The sequence below is a fragment of the Chanodichthys erythropterus genome, chromosome 6 (genome assembly GCF_024489055.1).
Source record: "Chanodichthys erythropterus isolate Z2021 chromosome 6, ASM2448905v1, whole genome shotgun sequence".
NCBI classification, from domain to species: domain Eukaryota; kingdom Metazoa; phylum Chordata; class Actinopteri; order Cypriniformes; family Xenocyprididae; genus Chanodichthys; species Chanodichthys erythropterus.
The window spans coordinates 3,927,419-3,954,713 of NC_090226.1; the positions used below are offsets into that span (position 1 = coordinate 3,927,419).

Sequence of the window (27,295 nt, forward strand, 5' to 3'; positions counted from 1 at the left end):
AAAATATTTAACGCAATTAACGCAGCATCCGTTTTTTCCATCATCCTTTTGCTAATGTTACATTATATGATCATGTTATCATTCATTCAAGTGCTATTAAACCATTCAAGCACTATAAGACACAAAACTGCAGCGCTGTCTGTGAATCTCCTGTCTCTCACACACACACACACACACACACACACACACACACACACACACACACACACACACACACACACACACACACACACACACACACACACACACACACACACACACACACACACACACACACACACAGAGCCGCTTCAGACAACACACCAGCCAACAAAAACAAACACAATTTTGCAAAATTCCAGTTTTGTCGAGTATCCTCAAAAGCAGAGTCTTAAATGTGTTAAAGTCTTAAATGAATGTAAAAAGAGTTGAGAGAAAATAGGATGCAGATCCGTGTTATGTGCGGCAGGTCTTAAAGTGACAGCAGCCTAATAAACCTGCTACAGTCTGACATTAATGTTAATCAAAGAACAAAAGACAAAGAAAATCACTCACTGCTATTAACTGAATAACTTTTGTAGCTTTAATACAAATGAATCTATATATAATTTATAAATTATGCAGTACAGTGTTTGACAACTTTATTCAATTTCTGGATATTCCTACCTGTTAGATCAAATATTTAAAATATACTAGTTGCGTCCCAAATAATGCACTATACACTATGCACTATGCACTCATCCATGAAGTGCGTGAATTGTTAAAAGGTTATTTTGTCATTTAACAACGGAGTCCGATCCTCCCTTCCCCTCCACTACGTAATTAAAGCTGCGACAGTTGTGTGCACAAAATGTCCAACATTCCACACTTTGTTTTTTTACGTTAATTTAGTGCATCATCCGGGTATTTAAAGTGTACTTTTTCTTTTTGGAACTTTCAGTGTGAATGCACTACTGCACTATTTATACTTAAAAACGTCATAGAATAGTGTATAAGTGCGCAAATTGGGATGCACCGACTGTCTTTATTTTGTGTCTACATTAATTTGGAGATTAAATGTGAAATTATTACAATATAAAAATATTTAATGTTAGGTGCGATTAATTACAGAAAAATGTGCAATAAATATAATATAATATAGGATAATAATATATTAATGTCCTGTATTCATGTCCCAGAAATGAGTTTTTGCAGGGTGGGATATCTTTAATAGAGGTTAGTTTTAACAGTTTAGGGACTGTTGTAAAAACATGCTGTTTAAATCTAAGGATCAGAGAAAGGGTGTAAAAAGTAGATACAAAGCTAAATTATGATTATTTAGTCTAAAAAAAACCTTGACAAAAGCAAGGAGGAAAACATGCTACAAAATGAATAATATTTTCCATTTAAAAACTGCAGAGATGCCCTGCAGAGCCTTTTCATTTCAACTCCATCTCTCTCGCTCAAGCCTTTAGGCATTTGTGTCATTGTTACAACCCAAAATCCCCTCAGTGAATGAGTGTTTCATAGAGACGAAATAAAACACATTTGAATCTGATTTAAGTCCTAATGTACGCTAATGTATCCTACTTCGCTTGATTGGATCCAGAAATAAGAAATGTGCTTATTGGTTGAACACAGACACAAACGGCCTGAAATATGTGTATCCCAATATAGTGTAAAAATGCAAATTTCCAAAAGGATGAATCTCTGGTAATAGTTCTGTTCTATGATTTTAAATCCTAATACATATAATTATGCGGCCAGCAAACTGGAAAACAAACCAAAAGACTCGCCACCGTTGCCCTTTCAGCCCAGTGCAGGTGAAACGGTCATCTGTCAGAATGTCGTTGTTCATTCAGACCTGCCGTCCATCCAGACAGAAACATCTTGTATGATTATTGATTCAACATCAGCTGTCCACCCATTTTCTACCCTGTTTTCAACATGTCAAACAAATTTGGAGGAATGATCCGCATTGAAAAATGGCCCAAGGGATGTTCTATAGCAGAGTCTGCGATCGGCACCACACATAATGCTTTTCACAGACGGACAAATACACATTTCATGCCTGTCATATTTCCTTAGCTTGTATTGAATTGTGTTAAACAGCTAAAGAATTACATTTGCCTGGAAATTATGTTTTAAAGAGATAGAATAGAATATTCTCTGATCGTTTACTCATCTCCTTAAATCTTTGGAACGACATGAGGGTATTTTCATGCTGCTCAGTAACAAAAGCATATAGTGACCAGGGGCATTCAAGCTCCAAAACAGACAAAAAAGTACTATAAAAGAAGTCCATAGAATTTGTTTTGAATTATTCATTATAAGAACCAGTCCATAAGAGTCATTTGTTTGTACAAACATTCAAACAAGGGACTCCTGTGAGCTGGTTCTGTTAATGTATGTGACTCATTTTGAATGAATGAATTAAAAGAACCAGCTCATTTTTAAAGGGATCGTTCACTTAAAATGATCATTCTGTCATGCTTATTCACCCTCATGTTGTTCCAAACAATTAAGGAGCTCTCTCAATGCAACATAGTCATTCATACGGAAGCTTGTTTCCGCCACTAAATAAAAAAATAAAAAAGGTGATGGCAACTTTTTTTTTGAGTTTATATCTCACAATTCTGACTTTGTAAGACACAATTGTTTATATCATGCAATTCTGACTTTTTTCTCATAATTGTAAGTTTATAACTCACAATTCTGACCTTATAACTAATAATAACTGACTTTATATCACGCAATTCTGACTTTATAGCATGCAATTCTGACTATAACTTGCAATTCTGACGTTAGCTCGTAATTCTGACTTTATAACTTGCAATTCTGACTTTATAACTCGTAATTCTGACTTTAGATCATGCAATTCTGACTTCATAACATGGAATTCTGACTATATATAACACAATTCTGACATTATAACTCACAATTCTGACTTTATATCACACAATTCTGACTTTATTACTAAAAAAAGAATTGTGAGATATGTGAAGTCCTGGCAGAAACAGGCTTTCATACAGTAAACCTCCAAAACAGACACACACACACGCACACACACACAAAAGGCACAGTGGAATTAGTCCATATAAATTGTGCACCATATTCAGAGTCTTCTGAAATCATACAATGGTTTTGTGAGAGGACAGGCCAACATTTAATCTCATTTGCACATATTCAAGCTTGTCTTGTGAAGACAAACGTTATTGTTTCTTGCATGTCATAATCATGGGATAACTTTAGAAGATTTGGAATATAGCACAGGAGTCATATGGACTAGTTTTATGATGCTTTTTTGTCATTTTTTTTAGTTTGATAGCTGCAGGTCCCATTAACTCACATTTGGCTCAACATTTCATTTTGTGTTTCATAGTCAGGGGTTTGGAATGACAAATGTAAATAAACAAAGACAGAACTGTAATGTTTGGATCCATCCCTTTAAAGGCTACACATGCCTTCTAAATGTCTATCAGCAATGTTTATGCATTAAATGTTGCCTCCGTCTGTAACCGGCCTCATAAAGCTCAGTCAGATCAGGGTGTGCGGCTCAGGTGAACGACTCGTGTAGGCAGAGCATCAGAGGAGACCGCCGCGGCTGCACTCATCCGTAGGTTCGTTCTATCACGGCGCTAAATCGGCAATGTGCTGACATTTCTCTTCATTAGAGGCAGTGAGCAGGAACGCGGGGACCGGAGACATGCTTCATTACGGTTCTTCATTTAAAGGGGCCATGCCTGAGCTGACACATTAGAGTCATCCGCACAGGGACGCGCCGCGGCCAGCGGTGCGAGGGGAGGGCTGTTTTCTGGAGGGGTTCAGATCTTAGAAAGGTCATGTAAAAATGGACAAACACACACACAAACACCATCCTCGCTCAACTTAAACCATAAAATTAGCCAGACAAAAAAATACCAGCACCAGTTTGCTCTTCAGTGTTTGGGAAACCTGCCTGAAACAATCATATTTCCAATCCATTTGGTGACACAAATGCCAGATGCACACAAAACCTCCAAACTGAACATATAAAAAGGTTAGTCACATAGTTTGACAGTCTGCGCTGAGGTTTCCCACTGAGGAGAGATCGTATCACATTACTAATAGCGAACAGCCTCTCACCTCGACTCCCTGCACTTTGAGCTTCATGTGATCCTCCCGTGTGGTTTTCCCATCTTTCCTCTTCTTCCAGCAGTAGCCATCTTTTCTATACTTCACCTTCTTCCTGTTGTAGAGGATCATAGACCCATTCTGCGGCCTGAGACAGAGAGAAAGAGAGAGCTTAGATGACACTGACACCGTATAAGAACAGGGATTTGTTTTAGTATGAACACGAAAGGCTCTGAGGGAAAACACATACTTTAATGTAGATGGAATTTAGAAACCAGAAACAAATAAGGTGTAAAAACGTGCTTGAAATTGTATACATAAATATGTATCATAAAATAATACAAAATATATAAAGTATATATCAACTTAGTACGAAATATCATACAATCTGAAATATAAGCACAGCATTCAGAGTAAACCAACCTCCTTTAATTTATACACTCAAGGAAGGACTTCCCCAAAAATAATTCATAATTCCACCTATAATAATAAAACACTTTAACACACCAATGACTTGAGCCTCTATCGCTCAGAGCTGATGTGTGGAAGGTACAGCTCATTATTATCATAACCGTATCGGAGATGGAGTAAAACACGTTAGCTTGACGGAGTGCTTTCCAGACCGCAGCGGTGCAGGATTAATATCACATTGAGGCCCTTTATGTGGCCCGTCCGTTCCCATTTATACTGGAGGTTTATTGCCAGCTCTGCATTTGTAGAGAATTCCTCTCTGCCCACTTCTTGGTTTGACACAGAAACAATCGGTCTTGGGACTGTATTTAATGTGAATTGGTTCGATGAATGTTTATAGGTTGTGTCTTGTGCATTGGCTGGTTCTGCTCATTTTTCACCGGTGACGACCAATGCCATGGGAACGCTTCTTGGGTGCTGTTTGCCAAAACAAATGAAGAAGGCTGAAGTTCCCTGCCAGAACATGAAACCAACTCAGAAACCATTTATGGGAGAGATGCTTTTGATCTTTGGTGTGTAGTTAGTTTGGGGATTTTTCTTTCTTCTTAAAACAGTAACACAGGAACAGGAAATGTTCAATGAAAACTGCATTTCTGGTACAAGCACTAAGGGTAAACAGATATGGAGCATTTGTGCTATATAGCTTATCCGTGCTCTATTCTCATATGGACTCCATTTCCCACAATTCCCCACATAGGAACTAATCACACACTCACACCTGTTTCCCATCAGTGACACTTTATAAGCTGCACTCAAACACACACACACACATGGCTGAGTATTGTTAAGACTTGTATCAGACCTTGTCTCCGTGTTCCTTGCCTTGCCTTGCCTAGCCTGTGTTTTTGACCCTGGACTGATTCCTTGTTGATGATTGTTTGCTGCCTGCCTTGACCTTTGCCTGTGTATCGGACTACTCTTTTGCCTTGCCTTCCTGTTTCTGTTTGCTGGTGTTTGACCTACTGCCTGTACAATTATGCTCTTATGAATAAAGCCTGCACGTGGATCTCCATTTCTGTTGCCCCGCTCCCATATGTTACAATAAGAGTATCATGTGAATTAGTGATGGGCAGATCGAGGCTTCATGAAACACTGAAGCAGCTGAATCAAATGTGCCGTAATGATTCAAGGCTTCGAAACAATCTGACACCTGTCTCCACGGTGACCCCTAGTGGTCAGAACAGTGCAAATGCAACAAAACTCAGGCCAAACATGCGTTAAAAATACACTTTAACCAATGTATTTCAAAAGTTTTATTTAAAGTAAAATCAATTAAATGGAATTAACTAATCATCTAATAAGATTAAATATAGAGTGTCTGTATAATTTGTGTTCTTTTATCAATTTTAAAGGCTTGTTTCTTTGTTCCATGGCTCAAGCTAAACAGGCCAATAAGAGATTAATAACTACCATTATTCATTTTAATTATTCTAATGTATAATTAAAACATGTACAACTGTATAAAACTGATCAGAGATCAGGTAAAACCATAGGGTAAAGCCCCACGTGACTTTGGCAGTTTGATACACGCTCCGAATCACTGATTCGAAACAAAAAGATTCATGAAGCTTCAGAGCTTCATGAAGCAGTGTTTCGAAATCGGCCATCACTAATGTGAATCCATGTGAATCCCATGAAATATATAAGAAATTATATTTTTCTTATCGTCACCTTGTAGTCAATAATTTTATCTATTTAAACTCATGTTTGATAACCAAAATTATCGTGCCTTTAAATAGCTTGAATGTAACTCTACACCCTTGCTTCATTTAGTATACATGGATCTATGAATATGTTAATTAGCCCCGCCTCCACTCACTCGCACGAGCTCAGAGATCCACTCGGTCAACTTACCGAGGTAAACGCTGCACAATGGTATCGCTCTTTACAACGTCGGACACATAACGGTAATTGATATGACTAGCCTTTTGCTTGACTACGTTACAGACGGCTAATAATGTGTTGCTAATGTTACATGACTCCCTTGCTTTTATAGTGCTTAAGTATCATCAAAATATATACCAAAAATGCAAAAAGGTCCTAAAAATGGGCATCTTTTTTCTTTCTCTTTTGATTTTGTTGTGAAATATGACCTGTAAATGTTTTCATGAGATTCCTCCATACAGTGAGTGAGTATAATTTCTCAGGAGTGGAAATTCAAAGAAATGTGTTTCCCCATTAAGACACAGGTGAGCATTTATCGAACGCTTCTCAGAATGCTTAATATTTTAACAGGACTATTTATCGTGAGTGTGTTCAAGCCATTTGCATGGCTCCTTTTCCTCGGGACCTTTGGGTAAGCCATTTTCTTTTTTAATTGAAGGCAGTTTGTTCCAGAAAAAAAATGAAGCACTTTAGCAGGGGAATGTGAGGTGGGCCCGGAGCAGATTTGCGAAAAACAGCCGGAACAAGAGCGCTCTTCTGCGTCCTCTGTCTCTCTCCTTCTCTGTGTGTACTTAGGCGATCCAATTAATCTTATCAGAATTATACATATTTATACATGGAGAGCAGGGCAAAAGGAATGCTAACCATTCCGTTATCACACTTGGATGACAGGACGCCTCTTCTGTTTCAGAGACGTAATGTACCAGACAGAAATGGAAAATATGGGCAGGGAAGAAATGTTCTTCAAGGGATGTGGTTGGGAATACCGTCTTATTCAATGGGTGGTATATGTTTGATTAAACATAGGCAGTCGATACAACCGTGTAGGACTTCAACAGAGCTTTAGATGTGTGTATAATGAATAATAAATGGGATTGTAATGCTTTAGAACGTATTCATAATACATCAAATCTGTAGTAGTCGCACTTGAGCGCAGACATGTTTTAGAAGGATATTATAATGCAATCGTGGAATAACTTTACAGGCCACCCTAATTCACAGCAGGTGTATTTTTTTAAAGACACCAATTATAATAAAATATCAAAGGGCGAAATTGCACAGCGGCACATACAGACACCACATTCCGGCAATGTGTTCGATTTTCCTCATAGCAACCTAGGAGACATTCAGGAAAGTTAGAAATTCTCTTCTTGCCACAGGTTTCTAAATTATTCATTTTTACTTAGTTCATTTTACACGTAAATAAGGTGTCTGTGCTGTGGTGGTGAGAAAGCTTTCTGATGAAGCTCGTATACACCCGAAAGACACTGTGGAACTAGCGACGTAATTATAACGGTAAAAGAGAAAAGCAAGGCACAACACTTCAGTTATGAATAAGCCAAATTCGGAAGGTTCCCACATTTGCACAAGTGATCTCCTGAGAAAACAAAGATAATATACAGATGAAAACGAGCAGCTTTCTGTGTCGTGGTGCAGCAGTTACACAGTCAATGCATCAGAGCCATGGGCATGTCACAGTCCTACTCCTTCCTAACACTTCCATTCCCTCTTTATTATCCTTCAAAGAATGAAACAAATACTGCTTACTAAATACTGAACACTGTGCAGTAGGGATGCAACAATACAGTTAGCCCACGGTTTAATACATACCTCGATTTTTTATGGCTTGGCCTCGGTTCTGATGGCTTGACACAACACAGTGTTTTTTGTTATTCTATGCTTAGGCGAAAGTAACAGTAAGAGGTTAAGGAGAAAAAATACTATTTTTTTATTGCAGTACTCTTTCTTTATTTTACTTAAAAGCAAAAGAAAAAAATCCAATTGTACACATTTCTAGTGTATTGTATAATATAATCACGTTACAAAAGAACAAACGGCTCAGACCTGAAGACTAGAGAGGTGAATGGCTTTTAAAGCAAATTCTATTTAAGTGCTGATCAAATTGGCGCAAGAGGTCAAATTGGCATTATTAGCTAGGTTTGCTAGTAGATGATTATACTCACCCTCAAAGTTGTCGATATAACTTAAAATGTTTAATGCCTTTCTCCTTTTACTGGTCGGTATGACAGCTGACAGCCTCACAATGCGATGGACATAATTTACAGTAACCTGGGGAAGTTTTTGGAAGCAGCGACACTAAAAAGTAATCTTCTCCTCAGTCATTTTGACAGCTCTAGGTAAGGAACAATGGCAAATCCGAGAGAAGGAAAAAGAAAAAAAAACGCAATTCACAAGCGCATATTGAACCCTGGATGTTGTACAGAATGGTTCAATATTATTGAGAACTGTAGTATCCTTACTGTGCAGTACTGTATATACTGTAAACTTATTTTTTTTTTTTTAGAAACAGTAAACGAAAAATACTTATTACCCTATTGACACATAACCAACAGGTAATTACATTTATTTGCCATTCAGCTCTCATCTTTTGATATACAGTGGGTACGGAAAGTATTCAGACCCCCTTAAATTTTTCACTCTTTGTTATATTGCAGCCATTTGCTAAAATCATTTAAGTTCATTTTTTCCTCATTAATATTTATTAAAAAAGAAAAACTGAAATATCACATGGTCGTAAGCATTCAGACCTTTTGCTGTGAGATGGTTCTACACCTTCATTTGAGTGAAGGACTTGATTAGGAAAGCCACACACCTGTCTATATAAGACCTTACAGCTCACAGTGCATGTCAGAGCAAATTAGAATCATGAGGTCAAAGGAACTGCCTGAAGAGCTCAGAGACAGAATTGTGGCAAGGCACAGATCTGGCCAAGGTTACAAAAAAATGTCTGCTTCACTTAAGGTTCCTAAGAGCACAGTGGCCTCCATAATCCTTAAATGGAAGACATTTGGGATGACCAGAACCCTTCAAAGAGCTGGCCGTCCGGGGGAGAAGAGCCTTGTTGAGAAAGGTAAAGAAGAACCCAAAGATCACTGTGGCTGAGCTCCAGAGATGCAGTCAGGAGATGGGAGAAAGTTGTAGAAAGTCAACCATCACTGCAGCCCTCCACCAGTCGGGGCTTTATGGCAGAGTGGCCTCTCGTCAGTGCAAGACACATGAAAGCCTGCATGGGGTTTGCTAAAAAACACCTGAAGGACTCCAAGATGGTGAGAAATAAGATTCTCTGGTCTGATGAGACCAACACATAACTTTTTGGCCTTAATTCTAAGCGGTATGTGTGGAGAAAAGCAGGCACTGCTCAACACCTGTCCAATACAGTCCCAACAGTGAAGCATGGTGGTGGCAGCATCATGCTGTGGGGGTGTTTTTCAGCTGCAGGAACAGGATGACAGGTTGCAATCGAGGGAAAGATGAATGCGGCCATGTACAGGGATATCCTGGATGAAAACCTTCTCCAGAGTGCTCAGGACCTCAGACTGGGCCGAAGGTTTACCTTCCAACAAGACAATGACCCTAAGCACACAGCTAAAATAACGAAGGAGTGGCTTCACAACAACTCTGTGACTGTTCTTGAATGGCCCAGCCAGAGCTCTGACTTAAACCCAATTGCGCATCTCTGGAGAGACCTAAAAATGACTGTCCACCAATGTTTACCATCCAACCTGACAGAACTGGAGAGGATCTGCAAGGAGGAATGGCAGAGGATCCCCAAATCCAGGTGTGAAAAACTTGTTGCATCTTTCCCAAAAAGACTCATGGCTGTATTAGATCAAAAGGGTGCTTCTACTAAATACTGAGCAAAGGGTCTGAATACTTAGGACCATGTGATATTTCAGTTTTTCTTTTTTAATAAATCTGCAAAAATGTCAACAATTCTGTGTTTTTCTGTCAATATGGGGTGCTGTTTGTACATTAATGAAGAAGAAAAAAAAAAAGAACTTAAATGATTTTAGCAAATGGCTGCAATATAACAAAGAGTGAAACATTTAAGAGGGTCTGAATAATTTCCGTACCCACTGTAGGAAATATGGGTAATTTGCATGTTTAATCCAATTTTATCTAAACATGTCTTAAGTCTTGGCATGAGTCAAGACAAGTAAAAATGCAAAAACCCCCACCACACTAGAAATGAAGGGCCATGTCAAGCGCATAGCACTGTGGTACACATTTTGAATATGCTCTGTTGCATATTCCGCATTATGACAAACATATTAGGTCTAAAATATACATATACTACAGAAATAGTACAAGTACTTTAGTGCTAGTATGAATAGTACTATTTTTGTTTTATTTATTGGCCTTTTAACTAAATTTGGCCATGTATGGAATAGCATACTATTATGTGAACATGGCCATAAAAAAATAAAGAGTAACTGACACTTATATACACAAAAGAGACCCAAATCAAGCCTTATCTGAACATCACAACACTTGACTCGAGCACCAGGGCATCTGATGCCTGTTAACAGACAGCAGCTCCTCGTGTGTGTACAGTCACGCTGGCATTTAGCCACCTAAAGGACTGGTATTCCATATGGTGCAGGAGCTGATCTGTTTATCCTTGCAGGAGTCCTGCCTCTCTCTGCTTGTTTTCATATCTCCTCACCTTGCCTGTTGATTTAATAAGCGATAACAGAGGTGGCAGGCGGTAACAAATCACCCCCCATGTATTTTTCCACCTGCCCACCCCTCAATGTCAGCAATCACAATCATCAATCAATCACCTGATTACCATGGTGACAGGACTGCGCCACACACGGAACATGAAAACACATGTGGACGAGCACATGCGCTGTCGGTGTGCTGCTATCGGATGTGGTCTAATGTAATTGTGGATCTTATTGAACAGAATTTGATTTCTGCTGTCTGAGGGCGTGTTGAGGTTTTTCTGGAGACACGATTCCATCAGTTTTCAAACGTCTTATTGAGATGCGTTGCTAATCGCAGCTTCTGATGGCAGTGGAGCAGGGTTTTGCGGCATTTGAAACTGATCTGAGAATACGTTTAAAAACCAATTTAATTGCTGAATTTGAATTCAGTTTGAATTGAGCTAACGAACAGGATGCAATTCAAATGTGAATGTTAAGAAGTAGAATTAAAATGGTCTGAAATTCAAAATTGTATTCTGCTTCTGCTTCAGGTATCACAGTCCCGACTGAAGCAAAAAGGTGATTGTGCCTTTTTGATAGACATACCCAGGTTATGGAATTACCTACCGCTTACCATCCGTGGCACTATGTCATTTTGTAGTTCTGACGATGTCCTATTGCACACTATTGGACATGAGTTTGATCCTATTTTCATGCTTAGCATTACAGAACGCTGATCTCATCAACACTCACATGAACCTGGAGCTTTATTCGGTTCGGCTCCTCTGTCTTCGTCTGGCTAAAACAGACGGGGGTCAGGACAGTGATGGGTGGAGGGTTTCGTCTACGTCTGATTGCCTCCAAACAAGAAAACTGATGTCCCTACACGGCTTATCGGAAGAGCGGACCCGGAGGATGGCTTGAAAGGGTATAAATAAAGGCCTGTCTGTCTTCAGGAGCCCACAAGTGGATTAGAAATTGGGTGTTTGTTTGTAAGTCTGGCGGGGCCAGTGGGATAAGGAGGGGGTCGAGTCTGTTGCCTTATCTCCAAAAAGCAGAGAGCACCAGGCTGCCTGGGATCAATAAGGCGACCACAGGCAACAAGCACTAACCTTAAAATGCACAGCGCCCCCAGACCGAGCAACCCCAGTGTGCATTTGGTCAGGGTGAGTTTTCCAAAGGGCATGGAAAGGCCACAGCATTCATGGCTGAATAATTGCATACAGGAGTTGCGGCATAGGATGGGCTTCCCGATCGTCTCGTTTTCAGGCTTTCCCTCTGGGGGTTGGAGGTTATCAATGGTGGTGGCATTTGGAGCTGTGGTGTGAACAGTAATGGAAAGACGGCGCTGAGTTTCGGCCCTCGGGGAAAATCGCATTGAGGCTTCTGCATTGTGTTAACTGGATGAGTGTGAAAAGGGTAAAGCCACGGAAGCTATTAAACCTAATTAAATCATTACTAGAAACATTACGCCGCTTATGTTAGAGATGTTTTTAAACCGTTTTCTTTGCCCTCAGGCTCCAGCATACTCTACTTATGACCCCCACCCCCCCACCCAACCCCACCCCCCAGGAAAAAAATAAATAAAATGAAAACGACGTCCAACAGTGAGGTAAACAAGATTTGCATTTCCAGAAGGAAACAGCAGTGCTTGCATGGCAGCAAAAGCATGTTAAAGCTAAGGCCGCATTTAGAGCTGCTTTGCTGTTGACACCAGGGTTCTGAAAAATTCAGAACTGGCTCACTTGCAATTCATGAGTGTACATTTTAATTGGCAACAACACACAGGAAGTCGAACTGGAATTTGACTGACGGGAAGATAGATGGATGGATGGATGGATGGATGGATGGATGGATGGAGGGAGGGATAGACAGAATGATAGATAGAATGAAAGATGGATGGATGGATGGAAAGAACAATAGATAGATAGATAGATAGATAGATGGCAGGATGGATAGATAGAATGATAGCTAGAACGATGGATGGATGGATGGATGGATTTGCAAGTGAATATGCAAATATTACAAATGGTACCACCATTATTGGTTAGATTTTGGATGCCAAATATTAAAACAATAAATGTTTCTACATTGTGAATTTAATTTATTCAAAAAAAAATAAAAAATAAAATAAAATAAATAAAAAATATGAATATGGCAAAAACAAATTGCATTAAAATACATGGTTGGATCTGTAAGTGTTTGATGTGATGTAAACTAATGTTATCTTCAAACTTTAATCTTACATTTCTTTAAGTATAAAAACAAAGGGGAAAAAAGAAGAAGAAAAACCTGCCTGAAATCTTGGTTCCATTACTTCTATTAAGCTAAAAATGTTTCTCACAAACATCTCAGAGTTGACACTGGCATTGTTGCATGAAAAAACAAAGAGACACAAGACACCTAGAACATTGTTACAATCTCATCACACATTCCTGCACAAGATCACGAGAGATATGAGAAAGAGCGAGAAAGACACATGATCTGTTTCCCTGCATGGTCTCCTCCGTGTTATCTGCTGTGGAAGGGACAGTATGCGGTGGGCCGCTACACGGGGTTAATTAAGTTATTGAGGTGCAGGACTACTCATGAATACATCAGCATGGAGGCTGTGGACTATCTGTGTTTGTCAGGGGCCGGGGCTGCTACCTGTCCATGATTCCACACACACAGGACGCTTCACCCCCTCCTCGGTCTCTCAGCGATCTCCACGCCCACAGGGAGTTGAATTAATTTTCACCTGACCGCAGGGTATTACAAAAAGGCAGCGTGGGAAGCATGGCATCTTTGAAAAGGAGCAGATCTCTACTCTGTTGTTATGTGGAGGCAGCTTCCTCGCTGTGTCCTGACGGTGTTGTGTCCTTGCGCTGTGCTGTGCGACCGGAACGAAGAGGAACGTGCCTTCAAAAATCAATCAAAATCAACACATGCTTCAAAGCAGCTCGATCAAGTGCTTCCCTGCTGAACCACTGCGTCAGGGCTGGAGATACAGTACACTGCCTGAAACAGTTTTCGATTATCGTTTCTATCACACTTGGGCCAAATGTAACCAAATTATAGGAAATTACAATAACTGTAACGTTATTACATTTACGTCTGTCTTAGTTAATGTTGCTAACTCAGTCAAACTTTCCGTTATTCTTTCACTGGTAACCAACAGAGAAGTGATCAGATGTGTATTATCTTACCGAATTATACAAAAATCTTGATTAACATTGCATTTATATTTAGAATTTTCTAGTTGCTTTAAAGGGGACCTATAATGCCTCTGCCAAAAGATGTAACATACAGCTATGGAAAAAATTAAGAGACCACTTAACATTGATTTCTGTACTTGGAGTGGTCTCTTAATTTTTTCCATAGCTGTATGTTACATCTTGTGGCAGAGGCATTATAGGTCCCCTTTAAAGCAACTAGAAAATTCTAAATATAAATGCAATGTTAATCAAGATTTTTGTATAATTCGGTAAGATAATACACATCTGATCACTTCTCTGTTGGTTCTTAATTTTTTTCCATAGCTGTAAGTCTCTGGTGTCTCCAGAATGTGTCTGAAGTTTCAGCTCAAAATCCCCCACAGATCATTTATTATAGCTTGTCAAATTTGCCCCTATTTGGGTTTGAGCAAAATCATGCCGTTTTTGTGTGTGTGCCTTTAAATTCAAATGAGCTGCTGCTCCCGCCCCCTTTCCAGAAGAGGGCAGAGCTTTAACAGCTCACGCTTCAGTTGCTCAACAACAACAAAGCTGGAGAATCTCACGCAGCCAAAATGAGGATTGTCAGTAACTAGCGGTGTGACGAGATCTTGTGTCGCGAGACTAAAATGTGACGAGATTTCTCATCGAGGCGAAAAGTAGTCTTGTGATGTTGCCATGACAGAATGGTTAGGATGAATAGGAAAGAATATGACACCGGTACGTTTACATTGCGCCTCCACTGTCATTTTGCTTTGTATTTAAATAAAAAACATTTAATTAAGTTGGATAACGCTTACCGCCGCTCCATATTCACAGAGTATGCGCGATCACGAAAGTGAAAGTAAACACAAGTGCGCATTCAAACGCGATTTCAATACCCCACATTTTGAAAGCGGCTCCCTGATGCATGCAGATATCTCTCAATATGAAAGCTATCTTAGGCTGGGCAGTGTAGTTGTAACCATCTCTTAGCTCTGTATCAAAGAAAAATTTGGTCTTATTTGCACTTTGAATATTGAGAGAGTGCGATTATGGTTGCAATTATTGTAAAGTGTTACCATAAAAATTCTCTTAATGTTATTAAGCAGAAACAGTAAGGTTTCATTTGTTAACATTAGTTAATGCACTGTGAACTATCATGAACTAACAATGAATGACTATTTTTATTAACTAACATACACAAAGATTAATAAATACTGTAGCACATATATTACTCATTGTTAGTTGATGTTGGTTAATACATTAATGTTAATAAATGAGACCTTATTGTAAAGTGTTACCGTTTTTATTTATACTGTTTTTATTTCTATGATCAGTTTGTGGAAAGTAGTTCAGTTAGGAGGTCAAAATCATGTACAGTAAGGTCTGAAGAGACTGAAATCATACAGAAGAGAAGTCAGTCAGTTGAGTTTGTGGCAAAACCTTTTACAGTGCTTGAGTATTGTTGTCTTTTACTGCATATGATAATTCATACTCAGAAAGTAGAACTGAAATGACATTCATTACAAGATGATTAGTTAAAACATTTCAAATACACCTGCAGAATATTTTTTGTAGTCATGTATTTCGTCATCTTGTCTCGTGAACTCAATCTCGAGTCTCGTCTCATCTCATGAGATACCTCTCGTCACACCCCTATCAGTAACGGTGTTCAGTCTTACATTGTTCAAACCGGAGTCGACACTGATGGAGAGACTCAGGAAGAAGTTACAACTTTTAAAATGAAACTGGACGTTTCTGAATGGTTAGTGGATAAATTTATGTTGAAGTTGATTCAACTCTTCCACTAGCATGTGCCGTCATGTTCATCTTTTGTGTTGAATTGACCCTCATTTGTGAAGCAGTTTGGCGTAAAATGATGGCATGACAACAACACTCTACTACAACAACTCTTCCTCTTCTCTAAAGCAGCACAACATGGCCTCACCCCCTTTGTTGTATGTTCTCGTGGGCGGGGTTTATGTAAATGTGTTTATGTTGTAGTTCTTAAAAAGTGATTACTATAAAAGAAGATATCTCGTTTTGCATTGAACTTTGAGCATCACTTTTCTGCAAAAAAAAAAGTGTATTCCTAAAAAAATATATAATTTGCTTACTTTATATCGCCTACATTTATACTGCATTATCTGTCAAAACACCCCCAAAGCCTATCATTTATATGATCTTTCTCAAGACTTGTCTATGCCATTTGGTGCCAACACAATATCTAGCTATTTATCTGGCTCTGACCCTTTTTAAACCGGTTCTAAATAAAGTACAGTTGCTGCTGGTTAGCACCCCTGTCTCCCTTCGCCTTGTCTCTGTCCATTCTCATTCCAGTCTCATCTCAGTCTCACACCTCTGTAATTTCATATCCATCATTAAAAGGCTGTGGGAGAGCAAGGCTCCGCTGGTGGGCCCGGCTATAAAAAGCATTCCACAGACGAGTACCTTGCCTTCCATTTCCATCTCTGTTGTAAATTGCCAATTTCTGGAGGCTTGACAACATTGTTCTCCCGACAAAGAGTGAGGTGAAGACAGCAGCTTATTAACCTAGACTCAGATGCGCCCACTGTTCAGGTTAATAACCGCAAAGCGAAGCGTCCGTGGCCTGTTGGGAGGGGATGGGAGCGTGCCGAGAGACCGCCGCTGACGATCATGCGAGAGACAGGCGGTAGAGCAAGAGAGCTGATTGCAGTGAGATTAGATTCATCTTTTGAAATGATATGAGAGGCGTTGGATGTATTTTTTTTTTAGGTTTCATCCCTCTGAGCTCACTCTCTTTCTCTCTCTTCACGGCTGTGTTTCTGTGTGTCTGTGTTGTGACGTGCAGCTCGTACAGTGGCCTCAAAATGTATTTGGACACTTCAAATCAACACAAAACAGCATTCACAGACCATTTAACTTCCATAATGTGATGCATTTCGAGAGACGAGAGAAAAAAAATAAGGTGGGATTTCATTTTATGCATCAGAAAGTGATTGAATTGTGAAAAATGGGCATTATATACAAGAATGGAGCCAGACCAAGGCCTATAATACCAGGAGAAATCTAATGCAATGACATTCAGGCATTTTTAAGTGTGACTTAAGTGTCCAAATACTTTTGGGGCCTCTGTATGTATTTTCCATTCTTCTTCATAATACTCTTTTAATATTCTTTCTGTCCATCCTCTTGATACTGATGGTTCTCCAGTGAGAGGAGCAGAAAGAAAAAGAAAAAAACAGAGAGAAAGAGAGAGAAGAGGGTGTGCGCTGTGGCTTTAGTCAGTCTAGTGTCTCATATTGTTCCCATCAATAAATTGGAATGGATCGGCCCTCATTTTTCTATGTGGAGACGTGGTGGGCAGGACTGTTCTGTCACTGCAGCCCATTGACCCATACTGTACATCCTACACTACACACACACACACACACACACACACACACACACACACACACACACACACACACACACCTCATATGACGCACACCAGCATCTGGGAACTGATGCTGACCCGACTCGAACGGTCAAGGAGAAAATAACACCGACAGAAAGAGACAAAACAAAAAAAGAAAAGGGAAATGACAAAGACTGAAAAAGGCCAACTATCCGATTTTAAGCATTTCCATAATCAGAATAATGACTGTAACAATAATAATCATTTATGCAAAGCTTCTTCACGATTTAATCGATTGCTTTGTTTCGAGCTATTTTACATCTAACGGCTCAGATTAAAAATTGTTGATTAAATGACTACAACAAAAAAAGTAATTTATGCAAACACTTAAATCTCTCAACTAGTAGGTCACAACACAAAACTGAGTCACAAACTCTGCAATATGTCTGTCTCTTGGTAGAAGCCAGTCAAATATGAACAGGTCGAGCGACGTGCACTCATTCTCAAAAACCATGAACAAAACTACACAGGATAAAAGAAAATGTGACACTGAATACAGCTTCATTTGCAGTGAGGATAAACAGTGGACTGCAAACCACACTATGTTTTGTGCAAATAATTATTTGCTGTAATAATGATTCCTATTTAATAATATATTAATAAATTCACATTTTTTATGCAATAAAAAGGTTGGTTCTGTGTTTGGTTGCTGCATTATATCCAGTGCAAAATTTCAGTCCTGAAGCTTGAGAACCACGGATTTACGTTATTCTGCCTGTGAATACATTGCTTCCTGATATTAACCAATTAAAAAGTAGAGATGTGAATATTAGGGGTGCAACAGTACATGTATTCATCCCGAACCATACGATAAGTACATCACAGTTCACTTCATGCAGTTAGATGACGAATACAGTCACAGGTGATCCACACTCCAATCCAGAAGAGGGCGCACATGGTAATACAACGTTGTTTGCTAACTGCCACAACAGGAAAAAGAGCAGAACGGTGCATACGCGAATGACTTGAGTGCTTGAAAAACAAAGTCCATTGGGTAGTGCGCACCCGTCGAATGCGTCTTTCTGTGCTCATGGAAAAAGAAGAAAATATTTTAAAAAGGCTCATGCATTGACCTGTGCATGAAACGCAAAAAAAAAAAAAAAAAAAAAAGTATAGGAGGGTTGGGCTTTAGCTTTGAATGTTTAAATAGAGTTTAAGTGAAGAAAACTGTAACACTTTTAATGCACAAGTTTTATTTTTTCATTCTTTTTGTTTTGACTTTTATAATACAAGATGCTTTTCAGTTTTGCAGCTGAATGTGACCAAATACCTTTTGTTTTTTTTATCAGTCCTGCAAGAGTTTATTCTGTTCACTGCTGTGCTTAGTAATACATTATAAGAGGCTGTACTGTACCAACAAGGGCACTAAATGCAGCTAGGTGGGACAAACTGTGATTTGCACTACTGTCTGTTCAAAATAAATGAAAATAAAACTAATAAATGTGGATTTGTTCCTTTATCCGGTAACACTTTAGTTAGGGTTTAATTCTCACTATGAACTAGTTTCTTATTAGCATGCATAATACTAGGATATTGGCTGTTTATTAGTACTTATAAAGCAGATATTAATGCCTTATTCTGCATGACCATATTCTACATCCTATAATCCTACACAACTGCTTTACTATCTCTTAATTAGCAGTAATTAGGGGTTTATTGAGGCAAAAGTCATAGTAAATAATAAGTTAATAGTGAGAATTGGACCCTAAACTAAAGTATGACCTTTTTTCCTATTGTACACAACCGTGACCCCAAAAGCGAGGTACATACCGAACCGTGACTTCTGTGTACCGCCACACCCCTAGTGAATATAATTACAATATATGAGTTAAACCAGTAATACTCTACAAACAATATGAAGAGATCGTTGTCAGTGTGTCTGCATACTCAGAAATGACTGGGCAAAATGACTGTGCATTTGTGAAACAGGACTATCAGATGAACAGCTGACGGGATAAACAGGAGCTTTAGGGTGACATGTGTCTCTAAGACGGAGCACATCCAAACAAATCTCTTCTATCCCAAAACAAATCCCTCCGATACAACAATGATACATATTTTTCAACCAGCTGTCAAGTGAAACTCTGGACATTACTACTGCTTTTCCTCAGGCAAATTGATAGACATTCGAAATTTAGCATAGGAAATCTGGCATCTGAAATTTGGCGCAGCTGTCAACACACAAACCCTTTCCTTAAGGGTTTATCTAGATTTAACGCTGTTTGACGAGCACTTCATGAATAGTTTAGAGAGCGCTGTGGTGGAGCTGTAGAAAAGGCTGACGCAGCGAGACAACGAGAGCTACACCAATGAATGAGGTACATACGGACCCACCATTTATCAGAGACCAGCAAGATAAATAGCGCTTGCAGTGGAAGAGAGAGAAAGAGAGAGATAGATACTTCCTCTTTGTCCAGTTGCTCATTTTGGGAGACTCTGACTTATAAATACTGCAGCAGTCGAGGGCTGGATCATCTGCTCTCGCCTCATTCCAAACCCTCACCACAAATACCAGCAGAGACATGCATATCAATGAGCGCTGCATCATCCCAGCAGTCACTCATGGTTCACATGCTTTTGACCCCCATTTCCTGGATTCATCTCCCCAGTCAGTGGGAGGCCACTTTCAGAGAGATTTCCTCTCCTCAGCCCCCTCAATACTCACCTATCTCACATTCTGATGATCAGAATGACGTCTGGGACACTTATTCTAGCCAAGAAAGAGACAGATATGGAAAGTGTTTTTATGTGCAGTTCGTTTATTTGAATTGCGGTGCAGAATCTCTGTAAATGTTTGTATAAAAATGTAGATGCAATCTTTAGAAAATTTGACTTATTTATATCCAGCCAAAAGCAGTTGGTGCCCTAGAATCAAAAATTGAATTTACCTCGGTATAGCTGAATAACAAGAGTTCATTACATACGTTGAGTTTCAAACTCCATTGTTTCCTCCTTCTTATATAAATCTCATTTGTTTAAAAGACCTCCGAAGAAAAGGCGAATCTCAACATAACACAGACTGTGACGTAACAGTCAGAATCATTAATATGTACGCCCCCAATATTTGCATATGCCAGCCCATGTTCAAGGCATTACACAAGCTAGTATTAACGTCTGGAGCTGTGCACAGCTGAATCATCAGACTAGGTAAGCAAGCAAGGACAATAGCAAAAAATGGCAGATGGAGCAATAATAACTGACATGATCCATGATATCATGATATTTTTTAGTGATATCTGTAAATTGTCTTTCTAAATGTTTCGTTAACATGTTGCTAATGTACTGTTAAATGTGGTTAAAGTTACCATCGTTTATTACTGTATTCGCGAAGACAAGAGCCGTCGCTATTTTCATTTTTAAACACTTGCAGTCTGTATAATTCATAAACACAACTTCATTCTTTATAAATCTCTCCAACAGTGTAGCATTAGCCGTTAGCCACAGAGCATATAGCCTCAAACTCATTCAGAATCAAATGTAAACATCCAAATAAATACTATACTCACAGGAATCGATGCATGCATACAGCATGCATGACGAACATCTTGTAAAGATCCATTTGAGGGTTATATTAGCTGTGTGAACTTTGTTTATGCACTGTATAACTGCACTTATAGTCGAGAGCTCGGGAGGGCAGGGAGCGCGAGATTTAAAGGGGCCGCGCAGCCTGAATCGGTGCTTAGTTAATGATGCCCCAAAATAGGCAGTTAAAAAAATTAATTAAAATAAATCTATGGGGTATTTTGAGTTGAAACTTCACAGACACATTCAGGGGACACCTTAGACTTATATTACATCTTTTGAAAAGACGTTATACGGCACCTTTAATGGATATGTAACAAAGTTGAAAATACTACTACTCTACGGTTTGAGGTCAGTCAATGCAAGGATGCATTCAAATGATCAAAAGTGACAGTACAGACATGTATGACACTAACCAGACATGTGATAAAAGGTATCTTTCCATGTTAATCAGAGTTTTTGTCCTAACTAGCCGCCATGGCGACACGTGATGATTCTATTTTAGAAACGGTTTCTATTTTTTTGTGACGTCGCGGATGGGACAACGACACAGTGTATGGCAATGATAATCTAAGGTACTGTTTTTACGTGCTTTATTTAATGTTAAAAACATCTAATGTGAGTTTGAATATCATTTTGTGTGTCTTTTATAGCAGTACTGAAAGCAACAATGGACAATTCACCTCAGATCTCAGGAAGCAAAAACATTCAAACTGTCAACTCATTGTGAACAGACAATTTATTCTATGACAAAGATGTTTCAGTAACTCAGTATGTATGTTTAATAATGTTAAAATGGAGCAATATTGCCAGCAGCTTGCTGAGAGAGCCCGCCCCACACGCTCTGATTGGCTGTGATCTTTGATTGACATTATCACATCTCATTGTCGCATCGCGTCTGGTTAGGACACAGTGTAAGGTTACAAAAGATTTTTTATTCGAATATAAAGATTCAAATAAATGCTGTCCTTTTGAACAAAAATGTATCTGTTTCCACAAAAATTATTAAGCAGCACAACCGTTTTCAACATTCAAAATGTTACTTGAACATCAAATCAGCATATTAGAATGATTTCTGAAGGATCATGTGACACTGAAGACTGGAGTAATGATGCTGAAAATTCAGCTTTGATCACAGGAATAAATTACATTTTAACATATTTACATTTACATTTATGCATTTGGCAGACGCTTTTATCCAAAGCGACTTACATTGCATTATACTATACATTTGTATCTGAGTATGTGCAATCCCTGGGATCGAACCCATGACCTTGGCATTGCTAGTGCCATGCTCTAACCACTGAGCTACAGGAAAGCTAAACAATAAACATATATTAAAATAGAAAAAAGATTTGAATCCAAAAACCTAAGTTTAAATGCTTTCTCATGCAAAGACGATGCAGGACACAAATAAAATAAAATAAAATAAAATAAAATAAAATAAAATAAAATAAAATAAAATAAAATAAAATAAAATAAAATAAAATAAAATAAAATAAAATAAATAAAATAAAATAAAATAAAATAAAATAAAATAAAATAAAATAAAATAAAATAAAATAAAATAAAATAAAATAAAATAAAAAAAATAATAAAATAAAATAAAATATGTTATAAATCTTTTGGGTCGAATCAGTGGTTCAGAGCACCAAAATCATGTGATTTTAGCAGTTTGACACGTGATCCGAATCATGATTCAGCATAGAAGAATCATAACGCTCCGAAGCTTCATGAAGCAGTGTTTTGAAATCGGCCATCACTATATGAGTCATTATTTTGTTTTTTGGCACACCAAAAATATTCTCTATATTAATACTGAATCACTGTACTCACATGAGGGTGAGTAATGAATGACATTATTTCCATTTTGGGGTGAACTAACCCTTTAAGACAAAAAATAATATGTATTAAAAAAATGTAAAAAATAAATACAATTAAATTATTTAATAATCTATAAAATCAATAAAAACCTGTGCCTCATACTCTAGGACTGTGTGTAGTGACTTAGGTGGTCCATGGGTGGGTCCAGGTCACCTGCAACAATCTGACACTTTACTTTCACACTACCACCAGAACTATAACTTGTCGTACCTACACGTCGTAAATCAAGCATGAAATTGTGTGCAGGTGGGCACCACAGGTGGGAGAGCAGTTCCGGCGTGGAGAGCGCCGCGTGGGGCCTCTCCGGCGGAGGACGCGGCCAAATCTGCTGAATGTCTCATTGCGTTTACAGCTGTCACAGCCACGCAGCTGGGTGAGACACAAGCCCAAAGACAAGAGGCTCTTTCACTGGAGGCAGTAGTTAAACTTTCCCTCTCTTTGTCTCTCAGCTCCTCTTCTATGAAAGAGTGTGTGTGTGTCGCCGCAGGCCAATAAAGCACCTTTTTTGGTCCCGCCGTGTCAGATTTACGCCCCTCGTTAAGCCAATGACACCTTCCACCCGTGTCAGCCCGTCAGAATGGCACGGTGCCCGTCTCATAGGGGGCGACATGCTATTAAGATTACGCCTCATTAGTGAAGATGAGGCGGCTGTTGATGAAAGCCACGAAAAAGGTTGCGAGACGTACAGACGCTCAGCTGGCTTTGTCCAAACAAACAGCATGTTCCATACGACTCTCCTCTAGACGTAGCAATAATTTGTTTGTGACTTCCGGACACCTGTTACCCACAATTCAAAGGCTATTTGTGTCTCAGGCGATAATGGGGAATCCTGTGGAGACGGAGGCAGATTCTGGAGTGTTCTTCTGCCGACATCTCACACACCTGGTGGAGCCACACACACACACACACACACACACACACACACACACACCTGCATCATACGGTATAGATGCTGCTACTGTCTAGTTCTGCTAAACTAATGCATTTGCCCTTGAGAAAAAGTTGTTCGCACCAATGGAGTCTCTTGGGTGTGTGTGTTTGAGGGGTGTGTCTGAATACTGTGAGAGAAAATGTTTCAAATAAACTCATTAGCATGGCTAGATGAGGTTGAAGACGAGCAGAATAAGGAAGTGACCACAATGTGTGTGTTTGTGTTTACTGCTCTGTTTATGAGATGGAGAGTTACATTCTACTGAAGCTGAGGGATAAGAATAGCATACTTACTATCAACTAGAGATATAATAATAGTATGTATACTGTGAACAGTACCATGCATACTAGGACTTTGTTAGTAAAAAATGTGCAGTATTCAGAAGAGGTTCTCACTGTGCACAGCTTTACCTTCCACTGCAGTGTGACAAGTGGCTGAGTAACAAAATAAAAGTCTTTATAAAAAGTCCCCCTGTTAAGTTTTTAATGTTGTTTTTATGTCTATGTGGTGTTTTTAATATGATTTAGGACAAACCATGTGCAAATTCATAAGTCAACACCATTGCTGAGTATTTTCTCTTTAAAACTGCAGTGATCTAAAGACGCGGTTTGAAATTGCTGGTCTTTCTGACATCACAAACTACCTTGTAACCAATCACGTCACCGTGCCGGCGGGCTTTAGCATATCATTAACTATAATCGCTCTGAAGCAAGGAAGTCTCAAGAGAAGGTTATCCCGGTAGATTTAGCAATATAGCGAGAGTATGATGTATAGTACGATGCTATGATTAACTATTTATGCTGTGAACTAAGCTACATTAGCAACACTAATCATATTATTTACCATCATGTGTCCGACGTTGTAAAAAGCGATACCATTGTGCAGCGTTTACCTCAGTAAGTTGACCAAGTGGATCTCTGAGCTCGTGCGAGTGAGTGGAGGCGGGGCTAATTAGCATATTCACAGATCCAAGTATACTAAATGTAGCAAGGGTGTAGAGTTACATTCAAGCTATTTTAAGGCATGAAATTTTGAAATGTCATTTTGGAGATCAAAGATGAGTTTTAAGGGATAAAATTATTGACTACAGAGGGACTTTAAAAGAAAAAAAAGAAAAAAATTAAAAACCAGAAGAAAACATTTAACATGAGTTGACACCAGTGCAAAATACTACTGTTAGAAATGTGTATTGATGCATAAATAATTTACATAAAAGTACTGTAAATAAATAAATAAAGATCAAGGAATTCACCTGTTATGAACACAGATTGTCAGAATTTCCTTTATCTACTAAAGAACATATCACTTGAAGCCAGACTTCCAACTTAAAAACTCCAGGAAAATCTAAAATCTAGGAATTTAGTCTGTGTTTAGTCTGTGGTCAGTGATTAACTACTAGCTAAGTGTTAAGATCGCTTCACTAGCTTTAACACAATCTACTCCTCGTGGATTTCATATGTGATTGGTTATTCTCAGCAACCCTTTGCACGTTTGCCGGTGGAATATGTTTGCGCTGTATGATTGAGTATTATAAAGCAGAGCAGTAGGGGTGTCATATATTATTTGGCACTGGAGTGCACACAGAACAACCCCAGACGTGAGAATACCTAGGGATTTGTCTAACACAAGTGTGCCTTTACCTGTGGATGGGATTATCTCTGCTGCAGGTGAGTGGATTCAGGTATAGCCATTATGCTTACTGTCAGTGACAGAGGCTTTTATTGGATGGGAAGGGTAAGAGATAAAAGTTCAGCACGGGTCATTAATAGTAGATTTCTGCATATGAATTTAATTTATGGGCCTTACATATATATATATATATATATATATATATATATATATATATATATATATATATATATATATATATATATATATATATATATATATATAATATACGGCCCATAAATTAAATTCATATATATGCATAAATGTGATGGCAAAGCTGAATTTTAATCAGCCATTACACCAGTATTCACCCACATGATTCTTCAGAAATCATTTCTTATTATTATCAATGTTGTAAATTCTTTTGCTGCTTAATATTTAGTGGAATATATAGTCATCATTTACCATTCTCATATTGTTATAATAGATGATATGACCATCTTATCATTTTTGCATGAATTACAATTATTTTTTTCTTATATATATATATATATATATATATATATATATATATATATATATATATATATATATATATATATATATATATATATATATATATATATATATATATATATATATATATATATACATACATATAAACTTTACAATCAAACAAATTGTTTTTGCTACTGTACCTTTAACACTTTTATATGAGCCTATATGTAAATGTGAAGGTAATTCAGTGAAGCTAAAACACAGAGAATGCCTCTAGTGGAGATCCATCTTCCTTTCCTCAGGATCTCAATGAGTTAATGAGAGAAGGAGAAAGGAACTTTCTGGCAAACTTTCCCTGCATGCTGTCGTCCACTGAAGCTGGATGTGATTCAGAAACATCTCTCTCTCTCTGGTCTCTGAACACATTTCTATTCCACCTGTGTGAGGTCTCGCAGATAGAGTCACAGAAGCAGAAACCATTGTAATTACTCTTTAATTTATTGACTAATGGCCTCAGCCTCCCCTGACAGCAGCAATTGTTCTAATGTCCTGGCCACCACGACACTGCTCAAGTCCTCTTTAGGCAGCGTAACTAAAATAATTTATCATTACAAGCACATTAAATTGAAACATATAGACCATAACTGCTGTAATTTATATTATTTTGTCTGTGTGTTTTTTATTCTCTGGTTCTTCCGGCCAAAAAGTGGCTGATTGCTCACCCGGGTGGAGCTGGACGCATCCGTACACCCCGGGCTTCAGGGCGGATGACATGGATGAATGCTGCTTGAGAATTTACAGGAATTTTAGGACGTGCCAAAATGTGTCTGGAAGGCTGCACTGCATTGATATTTCTTCATCCACACAATTTTCACAATTAATTCCATCATTTTGTTTCATAATTAATGATTTTCCATCTTCTCTCTGCCACTCAGAATTAAGCAGCCTGTTTTCACCTGTATGTTACACAGAGCTAAATGCCAAAACTACAGTCTCAAACTTTCAGCTTCCAAAACTGTTTCCAACTGTTTCTGAAGATAATTCCCGTAGTAGGTGTGCTAATTTTGGGCCAGATTTGCCAGTTGAGTCAAATTAATTTTTGGTCTTTATAAACTTTATAATCTTTACTTTCTTAAGAAGTAAGGTTTAAGAATCTCCTACTCACATTGTACTGTTCTTTTAAGAGTTAGTTTACCCAAAAATGAAAGAAATGAAAGCAAAGATGCATTAAATTGATCAAAAGTAACAGTAAAGAAATGTATAGTCTTACAAAAGATTTCTATTTCAAATAAAAGTTCTTTCTATTTATCGAATCCTAAAAACACAAAATTATTAAGTAGCACTGTTTTCAACAATGTTT

At 38.4% G+C, this 27,295-nt stretch overlaps 1 protein-coding gene across 7 annotated transcripts in view; it reads right to left on the reverse strand.

Annotated features, from left to right (window-relative positions):
• Positions 1-27,295, reverse strand: part of camta1b (calmodulin binding transcription activator 1b) — a 240,753-nt gene that overhangs the window by 105,827 nt on the left and 107,631 nt on the right. For all 7 annotated transcript variants that reach the window (XM_067387774.1, XM_067387780.1, XM_067387778.1 and 4 more), the window contains exon 3: positions 4,084-4,219. In XM_067387774.1, coding sequence (XP_067243875.1) covers positions 4,084-4,203 — 120 coding nt within the window. In that variant the 5' untranslated portion in view covers positions 4,204-4,219. The remainder of the gene's footprint in view (positions 1-4,083; positions 4,220-27,295) is intronic.